The 13,269-nt window shown below is 35.9% G+C and overlaps 2 protein-coding genes across 7 annotated transcripts; both read right to left on the reverse strand.

Moving 5' to 3' along the window:
* Nucleotides 1-5,745: 5,745 nt before the first annotated feature.
* LOC105347336 (proteoglycan 4) lies at nt 5,746-10,396 on the reverse strand. 6 transcript variants are annotated; one of them, XM_066067374.1, is made up of 9 exons: nt 10,094-10,396; nt 8,387-8,455; nt 8,072-8,242; nt 7,832-7,906; nt 7,538-7,606; nt 7,215-7,445; nt 6,693-7,049; nt 6,430-6,537; nt 5,746-6,301 (listed from the first exon to the last, which is right to left on the reverse strand). In XM_066067374.1, exons 1-9 carry the CDS (start codon nt 10,115-10,117, stop codon nt 6,230-6,232), a joined length of 1,176 nt encoding a protein of 391 aa, XP_065923446.1. In that variant the 5' UTR covers nt 10,118-10,396; the 3' UTR covers nt 5,746-6,229. The 6 variants fall into 6 exon arrangements, with proteins under 6 accessions (XP_065923446.1, XP_065923448.1, XP_034314436.2 ...); XM_034458545.2 differs by having other exon boundaries at nt 5,747-6,537; nt 10,094-10,395; XM_066067373.1 differs by lacking the exon at nt 8,387-8,455 and having other exon boundaries at nt 5,747-6,537; nt 10,094-10,393.
* Nucleotides 10,397-11,522: 1,126 nt separating this feature from the next.
* LOC136270111 (uncharacterized) lies at nt 11,523-13,003 on the reverse strand. Its single transcript, XM_066066623.1, has one exon. It carries the CDS (start codon nt 12,536-12,538, stop codon nt 11,882-11,884), a length of 657 nt encoding a protein of 218 aa, XP_065922695.1. The 5' UTR covers nt 12,539-13,003; the 3' UTR covers nt 11,523-11,881.
* Between the last annotated feature and the right edge of the window lie 266 nt (nt 13,004-13,269).

A 13,269-nucleotide genomic window follows, 5' to 3' on the forward strand; every position in this document is an offset into this window, starting at 1 on the left:
AACATGGCTTTTCTCCCTTGGCTCGCCAACTGTTTCTGTGTATTGTTAAACTTTCCATTATATTGTAACAAAAGGCCCAGGTATATAAAGCTATCGACAACCTCAATTGGCTCGCCATTTAAAGGGGCATGGTCACGATTTTGGTCAACATTATTTTCCCGATTTTAATGCTTACAATGCTTTAGTAAGGCATTTTTAACAGGCAACCAAAATTTAAGTGTCATTCGTTGAGTTAAAAGTGACTTACAGAGCTTGCAATTCTTTGCTATGTAAACAAAGCTTTTGTTTACATTTTGAACGTTGAAGTGAAAACTCCAATTTTAGACCAAAAATGAATGTGGTAAACGTTAAGATATGTTTATTTATGCTTAAAATGAACATAAGATGAAAAATTCAGCGTGAAAAAGAACTTTTACCGGTATATTGAACTAATGTAAACAAAAACAGGGCACGAGCCTTGTTTACATGACAAAGATTTGTGAGGCCTGTATCTTGCTTATAACTTCACTATTGACTCTCCGATTTGATTTGGTCATTGGAAACGCATTTCTAAAGGATTATAAATAATTAAAACAGAAAAATAGAATTTTACCAAAATCGTGACCATGCCCCTTTAAATGCCACCTTTCACAATTGTGAATTTTACCACCATTTCTAAAAATGACAATTTTGTTTTTTTGTACATTTACAGTAAGATCCCAGACAGATGTATAAGAATACAATGTATTTAACATTTCTTGAAGCTCATGCGGAGAAAATTACCATGTCATCTGCATACATTAAAACAAAAAGATTTAACTCTTGAATTTGTATTGGTATGTTACCTTTGCACAAAAATTCCATTTCAAAATCATTCACATATAATGAAAACAATATTGGAGATAGCACTTCTCCCTGCAAAAATTAGTTAATTATGAAATATGAAAATATCCCCTTATATGCATGAATTGCTATTATACCTGAACTCGTGTCTGAGGTTTATGTTATTTTTTTCTGCAAAGATAACTGTGATGAGTCGGAATTTTTATGTTTTCCCGCTATATTTAACACTTTAGTTGTTTGAATAATCATTTTAAAAACACTTTTTATACAAATGTTTTTTGGTCTATGGGAAAACGACTTCATTTTTTGCAGGAAAATAATCGACCAATGGTACTAGTGAAGTACTACGCCCTTTAACGGTAACCTCTACTCCAATCAGTGTCGGTCTCTTGTGGAATGTTTAATATAAAAGACAACTACGTCAATGTGACTTTTGATTGTATAATAATAAATGTAGCTATTAGTTACTTTACATTTTGTATATACACATGTAAACAATATATCATGTAAACAAAATATCAGTAATAGCACTTTGTTAACACATTATTCTCATAATCATAATCTAACAGCACTGACAAGCAATGTAAAAAAAATATATAAGGTTGATCACATCACACACGTTAAATATATAAAGTCTATCATGGCCTTTTTTTCAGCTGCTCCACCGGAGATCCGCTTCTTCCTCGAATAGATCCGCCACCCAGCAATACTCGGTCCTCCGTCGTTTGGGGGATGCCTCGTAAACCGTGGAATGTCGTCGTTTTCTGGTCTTCATTCCAATGTTACTCAGGGAAACGTCACAAATTGTTGATAAATCGTCAAATAGATCACCTGAACCCTGGAGGTCGTAGGAGCATGGAAATAACTGGTCATTCAGGATGGCGCTGGGATGGGAGTCCGATGACGAGGATGACGAGAGGTCGGAGAGAACATCCGGGGTGTTGAGGGGGGAATCAAGACCCTTGTGTTCTTTGTCGTTGGTGACGTCACAACACAGATCATCTGTTGGACTCTGTAGTAATGGAATGACGGGCGATGTAACAAGGCCACACGTGCTCGATTCGTTTTCTGGTTGTATCTGTTCTTTGGCTGACACAGCTTCCGCTAGGGTGTCCAGAAGTGTGTAGAGTTCGTGATCAGCGACCGGGACTATGATGCTTGGGTGGGCTGTTGTACAGGGACAGTCGGTGGTGGAATGAATCAACAACATAGGCTGGCCGTTGTCGATGCCTGGAAAACGGCTACGGTCTATCTCATACTCCAGGGTGGTGTCGACGAAAAGGGGCTGTGTGTAGTTTGTTTGATTCATGGTAATTGTTCAGTATGTGTCAAGGTTAGGATCCTTTATCCCATGGATGCTATATTTATACCCTTCTTCTTCAGAAACCAATGCTTATTAGCCAATGAAATGATAGAAATTAAATTAACTTGATGTTAACCAATGGAATGGAAGGGACACGATTTGCTTATTGTGTAATTATGATATAAACCTTAATTGTCCGTTTGGTGTTGTCTTAAGCATTATACTAATTAATGGATAATAGATAAGCGCCTCTTTCCGCTTGTGCTCACTCAATATTTACTTTGAAGTGGGTCACCTACCCAGACTGACCCCAAGCTGTGTATTTAACGACTCAATTGTCAACTCTCATTAACACGTTATGTAACGCTTATGTTTTTATATTATCACCATACATTAACCTCAAAATTGGTCAACAAATATTTATGACTTGAAAAACTTATAAATTTGGAAATTCTTTATAATAAACATAAGTACTTATTCATTTTTTTTCAATTAATGATATTAAGTAAACGTTAATCTAATAATAGATATATTGAAGTATGCGATATGTCTATAAATGTTCACTCCTCAAGCCAAGCTACGCCTAACTTTTCTTTTAGCAATTTAGGAAGACACATATCTTGATTGAGTCAAATAATGAACTTTAGAAAAAAAAAAAAAAAAGATGTCAAATTATGCGCAAAGTAAAACACACTTTTGCACAACACGCCGTCGCGCTAACACATAACACGCCGTTGTGCTAACGAAACTTTGCAATTTTCGCAGTCTATATTAGGAAGCCGTGCTGATAAAACGGTATTGTTTAAATTCTACTAGACTTTGACCCGTGCGTGCACGGGTTGACATTGCATATGATATCGGACATTTACGAAATAGATACATATCGACACACCGTATTGTTCACATTTACATAAACAAGCTTTAAGCCTAAAATAATGCTATTAATTTCATTACACTCTGCTTAATTAGTTAGAATAATCTAACTGTGTCTCGGGACAGGCCTTCACCACAGTTAAAATGTTAAAATTCATCTAAAAATTTAATTCATATTAATGAAGAATTCAACACTTTTTGGGAGTTGATTTTAATCACCTCTCCTATGCAGTTACTCCAACAAACCGAAAGTGAAACAGTGTTTGGACCTCAGCACAAATCATTGCTGCTGACAAGACTTAATTCTTGAAAATAATTGATAAATTCTATGTAATGTATGCTAAAGCATTGTTTTTCAACAAGGAAACTTATTTATAAATACCTTGAAAATAGTCAGGTTTTAAGTGGTACGAACAATTTAAATATTTTTGTAGTCGTATGTATTCTTACGCCAGAGTTCAATATAATCTCGTTCAACTCGACGCTCGGCTGTCTCCGTAAATCCTTGTCGGAGATTTACGGTGTCAGCCGAGCGTTTGGTTGAACGAGACTATAGAGTTCAATATTGCTTGGATCCATACAATTTTCGAGAAATATTTCTATTACTGATACATAGTTTGATTAAATTACTTATTATTTAAATATTATTTAACATGATTCATATGGGGGTTTCTCGACATTCTTGTTGAAAAAGTCCAAAAATTCATACCGTATTATAAAAATGTGCGTAATTCAAATTAGAAACTACATGTACTTGTCATGCAAAATAACATATCATTGATTTTAAAATGAATAAACATCGGTACTTTGATTCAACAACGTTTTTAACTACACATCATGCATTCTCTCACCAGAGGTCGTGCTACACAAGCTTGTGTAGCAGGACCTCTGGTGAGAGACTGACACATCATGTTGACATTCGGAACTCTCGGGATTTTTCATATTAAACGCACTGAGTAAGAGTTATCTCCCGTATTTCCTTTGATGGACAGAATATTTGACAAATTTTCAATGAAAATTTACACGTTATCGTTTCTGAGTTTATCCATGCAAATGTGATATTGTGGAAAGATAAATTGAAGAGCCTCCTGTGATTTAGCTTGAATATAATGCGCCTGCGCAAGATTTTAAAATCCAAATAATCCAGATGATTTCCGGATTTTTAAAAGGTATATTCGTTGATTATTAATTAGCGAAGCTTGATTGAGAAAAAATAAAAACAAATTGGTAATCTTCAAGTACCAATAATGTTTTAAAATATATAAAACAAAAGACAGTAGTCTTCCGATTTCTCGGTGTTAAAGCCCAAAAGTCTATTATTTTAATTTGTTATACTTTCATGTTAAATACTGAAATCTGATTGGTTAAGACGCAGTTCATAATCCGTTCTATTACCCTCAGCGTTAGCAACGCACTTAGCAACGGGTAACATTACGAATTGTTACATGCGCAAAAATTATGCGCGTACGGTTCGCTGTAGAATTCACGTTATTCCTATATAAAAGCAGTAAAATTTTCTTAAAAATTAAGACATTCAGTATAACAAAATAAATAGTGCCTGTTTGGGAGGAAAACAGTTGAAACTGACACCCCTCGAAAACCATTGTCAACCTCCGCTTCGCGTCGGTTGACAATGGTTTTCTCGAGGTGTCAATTTCAACTGTTACCCTCCCAAACAGGCACTATTTATATAATGCTGTTATAGAATTACAGAACATGTGATGGGTGAAATAACGGCTTTTGGTCCCATGGAATAATTTACTAGTAATAAATATCAAGTGGCTTTTCATTTATGAAATAAAGTACGAGTTTTTGTGAATGTTGCAGAATATTCTGCAACATTCACGATAACAAGAACTTTATTTCTATTCTACTAACAGCTCCGACTATCACCTGATCAGTTTATCTATAGGGTAGGTCACATTTTCAAGCGAGCTGAATCTGATTGGTTGAGACGGCTGTTCCACGTAACCCCAAAGGTTTTATTAGTAATACTAAAGCTGCTGCTCAGCAAAGGTGGGGGGGGGGGGGGGGGGGGTCGGCGAATTTCGCCGGTTACTAAAGAAGCAATAACATATTGCTGAGCAAACGTACGATCAGGCTGATAATAATCTATAATTTGTACCCGTTCTGTATAAGTAAAACGTTCTCCAATAGGCAGAGGGTCAACTTGTTTGTACATCGGCATGTTTGTTTACAAGAACATCGATCGCAGACTATCCATCGGAATCGAATGCAGACGATATATTTTTTGATGAATGATATACACATTTAAATTATTTATGATTTTTGAAAATTAATTTAGATTAATGAATTCGATAATTGACATATTAATTTTGGTTTTTTATTTGGACGAACAAAGAGTGAAAATAAACATTAAAGAGAATAAAGGTTTTAACGCCTGTCTATCAATTAAATAGCAAACTGTGTATTTGACTGTTGTAAAAGATTAACAATATCTGCTTGCATGAAGTTTTGGGGTTTTTTTTAAACAAGATTGAATACAATTTTTCCCCACGCGGACTATATCAAGCTTATATCATTATATCATTCACTCTTTTTTCACAGTTTCTACTGTGTTCTCCGCTGCACCTCGACGTAGTTTTTACGGATGGTTCCACAGAAATAAATGCGTATAATTGTGCATAGTACACTCGTATTTTAACAGAACAAAAAAAAAAAGACAAACAAAGACAATAAAAAAGGTTTATTACAAACATCATTCTAACACTACATTTACACTGGATGCCAAAACGTTTGAGGGAAAAAAGATTCAATCCAGTTTTTTCAACCAAATGAAAAATTGCATGAGCGGTTCAAAAAGAAAGAATGAGAAACCAAATAAGATTTTAAAAACCAGTGGTAAAAAAATCTTGATTGACCAAATTGCGTTAAAGATAGAAACTAAAAAGAGAAAGCTCTGCAAAATGTATGGAAGAGGACTTTGCTAATGAAAACTTCGATAGAAACAATTAAAGCATGATATTAAAAATGAATCAAAACTTTATTTATGGAGGTACTTTATAGCATTCAACAAACTATTTACATATGTACAAAGGGGTTCAGCAAGGAGCACTATACATTTACATGTATGTGTGTTATCATATAACTTATGATTAACCAACCCATAAAATATTTAGTTCCCACAGCCAAAAAGAATTTAGGAAGACACACATATATGCTCAAGATAGTGCGTAGTTTTAACTTGCCAAACCTGTGGAGTAGATGGACTCAAAGACGGAAGTCTTCGAAGACAAGACAGAGCCCGTCAAAGAGGGTCTCCATACTCCACAGAAATCGATACTAAAATACATGTAATTCAAAATCATAAACAGTGTATATAAATATAGGAAACAACTTTTCAAAGTAAGATCTACATATACACGTAGTTCCATTTCGAAAACTCCCGCCGTTTTTAAGAAAATACTAACACTGACAGACGTCAGCTGACTGTCGGCTGCTGAGTGCTCTAGCAGAATGCGCTTGCTGATGGTGGTTTGAGGCTCACATCGCTTTCTCTTGAGAGACCCCTTCAGGTGCTGCAAGTGAAATAGATGTATGTAAAAGAAAGTGGAATTCTGAACCATATGAATAAAATAAATGATACAACCAGCGGCATGTCAAAAAGAGATTTCGCGTGAAGTGTTAATTGATTTCATTTTATAATATTGAACAGGCCCTATACCAAATATACCTTTTTGTCCCCAGCCACTGGAGGATCCGACGCTTTGTCTTTGGTGGACACACCCCGTGTATCAGCGGGAGACTGAACCACATCTTCTCTAGATGAGCAACGATTTGGCCTTGCTTTGCCCTGGGTTTTCTCCGTACCAGTGAGGGGGTCCGACTGGGTCTCTTTGCATGGTACGTCATACGTAGTAGGCACCGTCGCCGGCTCATGTGTACCGGAAGTCGCCGTCTTCATGGTGGTCAGAGAGGCAGAGTTAGTTTTTGCAGTCTCAGGCACGCGCACCTCAGCCGAGAGTACGGTGTTGGTGGTCGGGGCGGAGGACTTGGTCACTGACGTCACGACTGTCTGGGGCGGACCACACTGTAAAGTTGTCAGTATAACAGTTATGTATTATACATATACACTAGTATAGGACTATGTCAGTAGATATAACAAAAGAGAAGAATATACGTAATGGCGGCGTCATTACATTAATTGTATACATATTAAGCATATGAAATAATATGCTACACGACCATGACCTACCTTGACCTTGGTCTGTAATGGCGGTACAGGTGTGACCTTTGTCTTCAATGGCGATACTGGTGTGACCTTGTCCTGCGATGGCAATACTGGTGTGACCTTGGTCTGTAACTGCGGTACAGGTATGACCTTGTCGGGCTTGCCCCCGGGATTTCTCCCGTTCTCCTGTTCCTGTGCTTCGCCCCTGCGCCATACTTTGTTATAGGACCAGTTACGAGTTTTCTTTGGTTTGGTCTACAATGTACAGGACAATAAAACCAAATATGGCTGATTTTCAAAACTAAAAACACATTGCACGATAACAGTGGGTATTTGATAAAACTAACCTCGTCATTCGTCGACTTTGGCGGTGTAACTGTCAACGACGAGACAACCGCTAACTGTTCCTTGAAATTCTGATCCAAAATAAAATCGAATTTGAATTAAGATATTACAGACTCTGTATACTGTCTGCGTTCTAGCATTATAGCATTGCTATTACGTTTTAACGGCGGATGACGATTTAAGTATAAAAACTCTTTTTAGAAAAATCAGCATTTAAAATTAACAATGCGAATAATGATTAAAAAAATCTTATTGTTTAACAATAGTAGAGACTTTGTCTATGTTAATATACCGACCTCTTTCCTCCACACCCTGTCCCTCCTCCACACTCTGTTGTAGCGCCAGTCACGGGCTGTCTGGGGCGGACCACACTGTAATGATTTAGGCACTTAATTGTTAGAATGATAAATGGGGAAATTAAATAATCTTTTATATAAATGCAGCAAAAGAGAAGACTTAAACGTAATGCAGAAGTTATTAAATTAACTGTATACATATTCAACATATGAAATATATGCTACACGACCATGACCTACCTTGACCTTGGTCTTTGATTGCGGAACAGGTGTGACCTTGGTCTGTGATGGCGGTACTGGTGTGACCTTGTCGGGCTTGCCCCCGGGATATCTCCCGTTCTCCTGCTCCTGTGCTTCGCCCCTGCGCCATACTTTGTTATAGGACCAGTTGCGAGTTTTCTTTGGTTTGGTCTACAATATACAGGACAAAAAAAAATCAAATATGGCTGATTTTCAAAACTAAAAATACATTGCACGAGAACAGTGGGTATTAAACATCCGAATGTTTTCAGATCGGGAGCTACAGACCTACAGCTAAATTTTAATAAAACTAACCTCGTCATTCGTCGACTTTGGCGAGGTAACTGTCAACGACGAGACAACAGCAAACTGTTCCTCGAAATTCTGATCCAAAATAAAATCGGATTTGAAACAAGATATTGCAGACTCTGTATACGGGTAAAATTGCAACGTATGTTCAACATATGTTTATCGAAACATGCATACATGTACGTTGAACATATGTTGCAGTTTTACCTGTAAAAGAGTATTACGATGTACACTGTGGCAAATCATGTGAGAACTTTGCGGATACTTAGTCAGCCTTTATTTTATTTCTTGCTTTTGATTATCTATTCTACCATGATTATACTGTTTTATATAGCCATATTATATCGGGGGAAGTCATTAAAAGGAAGAATTTCATGTTTTACTATAGTCTGTCCCAAGATATTTATGCAGCACATTTGGACGATTTAAAAAAAAAATACACATACCTGTGAAAGAAGTGCACTTGTAATAGTTGAAAGGGATAATTTCCAAGATAATTTCATTGACACATTATCAATTGTCACTCAGAAAAATTCACAGGAACGAAAGCAGATTCCTTACGGGGATTTATAATGGGGAATGTTTACATCTTTACTCCATTCGGAATACACTCGGAATACATCGCGCAATTTTTCAACGTTATCATCCGGGCTTGCTGCAATACAAAATCTCCGTAGACATCAAATTTTTTAGCATTGTATTGAAACCTGATACGACAACAGGGGCGTTTCGACTGAGAAATCTTGGAAATTTTTTATACTTTTGAATGAACATCGTTTGAACCCTGAGGTATTTATAAATATCAAGCAATTAAGCAAAATGTGAATCCAAAATATCTTGGGACAGACTATAAGTATAATTTGGCAGAGAAAATTAAAGATGTTTACATCCCCCACCCCACTCAACCCATTATCAACCCAACTTGATCTGTTTTCTAGCATTGTACCATTTCTATCACGTGTAGAAGATGAATTACGATTTCAAACATGCTTTTGTTTTGTTCTTTATGTATAATAACTCATTTTTATGTGGATTTAAGAAGTCAGAATTCAGAGAGAAAAAATATAAAACATTGCTTTATGGTTGACAGTGCACGAGCCTCTCTTCTGCGATAATCAGAAATCTGAACTAAAATTTTTGCTTTATATGACTTTTCCAATTGAATAGGCACATGCATGTTATATCAAGTTTTAAAAAGTGTGTAAATAAAGTGTATTTGTCTGGGTGAGGAGGTATAGAACAACATAATTAATAAAGGAACTTCACCAATCCTCAAAATCCTAATTCAAGGTGGGGGGGGGGGGGGTGGAGGGGCAGTTTTCTCGTACCTATCGTTAAATATATAGTGTTTGAAAGTATGTGTAAGTAGTGTATGAAAAAATGATGTTAAGTGAGTAAGTAAGTAAGTTTTAGGTTACTGAATGAAGAAGCCATTTTGGCAGATTTTATGGTTATTGAAATATCAAAGAGTCATGTTGTTAATATTTAGGGAGATAAAATTCTGAAAAATCCTATAGCAATAGAAACAACATATATAATGCATGTTTAGTGCAAGGAATGTAGGGCTAGTGTCGTGTTTGAAAGAAATTCACTTGACATTGCAACTGAGTTGACGCCATAAAATATCTCGTCAAACTGCCGAAAATTGAAATAGCTATTTATTTACAATACACATCATAGTTTTAGGAAAAAATACACCAAAAGATGCATTACCCTCTTAATTCGCCTTTTCATCATCTTTCCTGTGGAAAATCGGCCTTGGGATGGATGTTTTCATAAAAAATTTCAAGAGCGCTACGAGTCACGTCCAGTCGCTTCGACTTATGCTCGTGGAATAAACATTACTACAACACAACGCTGGGGTTATAACAACGGTGACGTCACTGTAGATGACGTTGGCCAATTAAAACGCGCGAACAGTTCTACTAAGACCGAGTTGGGCGCCATTATTTAGTTTGAACTTTGCAGAGTCCTTGTTCAGCACACCTCTGATCGTTTTTATTATTGTACCAAAGCAAGTGTAATTTGTAAAAGAAAAAAAAAAGGAGAAAACAAGAAAAAAGATACTAAAGCATTTTAACAATATAATTTTTTCTGCGCAAATGTGTGCCTAAATATGAATCTAATATCTTTCTAATATGATCTCGGTGTATAGGAGAAGATGCAGTATAGGCTTGACGAATCACGAAATCATGCATAGTTTAACATTAAAAGTACAAAAAGACTCCATATAGTATTCTGTTAATTCGCATGAAACTTGTACATTTTTATGTAGAGTGAGAGTATGAAAAAAAAATGCATAATCAGAGGTTACGTGCAGTGTAACATTTGTTAGAATAATTTAAAAAAAAACCGTTGCTTTATATAATTTTCATCAAGTTCCTATACATATATGCAATATCAATTAGTGGATAAACAGATGTTAGGCATTTATTTCCTATTTCTTAGCAAAACAACTGTACGAGTTCAAAAACTGGTACTTTTTTTTAAATATACGTGTATAGGAAAGTGGCTGTCTGTTGGGTTTTCTATATAAGCTTGAAAAATGTACATAACCCATCACAGGAACCAGACTATATATATATTATTTCATAATAAAAAAAAATACCCCTACAAAATAATACAAGTGTATTATTAGGTGGAGGTTAATTTGTTTTATTATGAAATATATAAATCCATGAATTGCTATTATACTTGTACCCGTCTCTGAGGTTTATGTTATTTTTTTATTTTTTGCAATGATAACTGTGATGGCTCGGAATTTTTATGTTTTTTCCTTTATATTTAACGACTTTAGTTGTGTACAAATGTTTTTGGTCTATGGGAAAACGACTTGGTACCAATGGTACTAGTGAGGTAGCATACCCTTTAACGATAACCTCTACTCCATTCAGTATTTTACCCCAGCTAAAGCAAAAACGTGGCCTTTTTCTCTTGCCCCGTCAAATAACCCCATGCACAATTTAGTAACTTTTCCAATTAGTTTCTTAATTAGATTATACAGTGTTTGATTTTGACTGACAGACCGTAAGGAAGGAGAAAAATATATTTTTTACTAATTTCTTTTCGTATTTATTTCATTTTTCGTTTCCCACTTAACCAAAGATAGCTCCTTATAATGCATGTATTAATACTGCCTCTTCTGATTTTTTATATATATTCCTTAATAATGCAGTTTTATGTAGGGATTTGCAAATAGCTCCACCTATATCTAAAAGTCATTCTATATTCGGTCTCTTGTGGAATATTTAATATAAAAGACAACTACGTCAATCTGAATTTTAATTGTATATTAATAAATGTAGCTATTAGTTACTTTACATTATGTATATACACACGTAAACAATATATAGCATGTAAACAAAATATCAGTAACAGCACTTTGTTAACACATTATTCTCTTATCATAATCTAACAGCACTGACAAGCAATGTAAAAAAAATATATAAGTTTGATCACATCACACATGTTAAAAATAAAAAGTCTATCATGGCACTTTGTTCAGCTGCTCCATCGGAGATCTGCTTCGTCCTCGAATAGATCCGCCACCCAGCAACTCTCGGTCTTCCGTCGTTTGGGGGATGTCTCATAAACCGTGGAATGTCGTCGTTTTCTGGTCTTCATTCCAATGTTACTCAGAGAAATGTCACAGATTGTTGATAAATCGTCAAATAGATCACCTGAACCCTGGAGGTCGTAGGAGCAGGGAAATAACTGGTCATCCAGGATGGCGCTGGGGTGGGAGTCCGATGATGAGGATGACGATAGGTCGGAGAGAACATCCGGGGTGTTGAGGGGCGAATCAAGACCCTTGTGTTCTCTGTCGTTGGTTACGTCACAGCACATATCATCTGTTGGACTCTGTAGTAATGGAGTGAAGGACGATGTAACAAGGTCACACGTACTCGATTCGTTTTCTGGTTGTATCTGTTCTTTGGCTGACACGACTTCCGCTAGGGTGTCCAGAAGTGTGTAGAGTTCGTGGTCAGCGACCGGGACTATGATGCTTGGGTGGGCTGTTGTACAGGGACAGTCGGTGGAGGTATGAATCAGCAACATAGGCTGGCCGTTGTCGATGCCTGGAAAACGGCTACGGTCAATTTCATACTCCAGGGTGGTGTCGACGAAAAGGGGCTCTGTGTAGTTTGTTTGATTCATGTTGATTGTTAAGTATGTGTCAAGGTTATGATCCTTTGACCCATGGATGCTATATTTATACCCTTCTTCTTCTTCAGAAACCAATGATTATTAGCCAATGAAATGGAAGGAATAAAATTAACTAGGTGTTAACCAATGAAATGGAAGGGACACAATTTGCTTCATGTGTAATTATAATGTAGACTTTAATTGCCCGTTTGGTGTTGTCTTAGGCATTAGACTAATTAATCGACAAGAGACAAGCGCCTCTTTTTTTCCGCTTGTGCTCACTCAATATTTACTTTGAAGTAGGTCACCTACCCAGATTGACCCCAAGCTGTGTATTTAACGACTCAACTGTCAACTCTCATTAACACATTAACACATTATGTAACGCTTATGTTTTTATATAAACATGATAATCGTCATACATTAACCTAAGAAATGGTCAAGAAATATTTATGACTTAAAAAATTCTTTAAAATAAATATAAACAACTTATTCATTTTTTTTCTTTTCTTTTGAATTAATGATAAACGTAAATGAACATGTGTTAATTAAAGCAATTTAGATAGATATATATGTTGATTGTAGTCAAATGACAATAACGAAATTAGGACCAAAATTAAAAAGGATTATGTACAAAACGAAAATAACAGGTTTATCAATTGTATTTTCCTAAAATCTATATATTTTTAACAGGCTTGAAACTTCTCAAAAACAGAACAAAATCCTTTCTTTATGTATTTGAT

Source organism: Magallana gigas, chromosome 7 (assembly GCF_963853765.1).
Source record: "Magallana gigas chromosome 7, xbMagGiga1.1, whole genome shotgun sequence".
NCBI classification, from domain to species: Eukaryota; Metazoa; Mollusca; class Bivalvia; order Ostreida; family Ostreidae; genus Magallana; species Magallana gigas.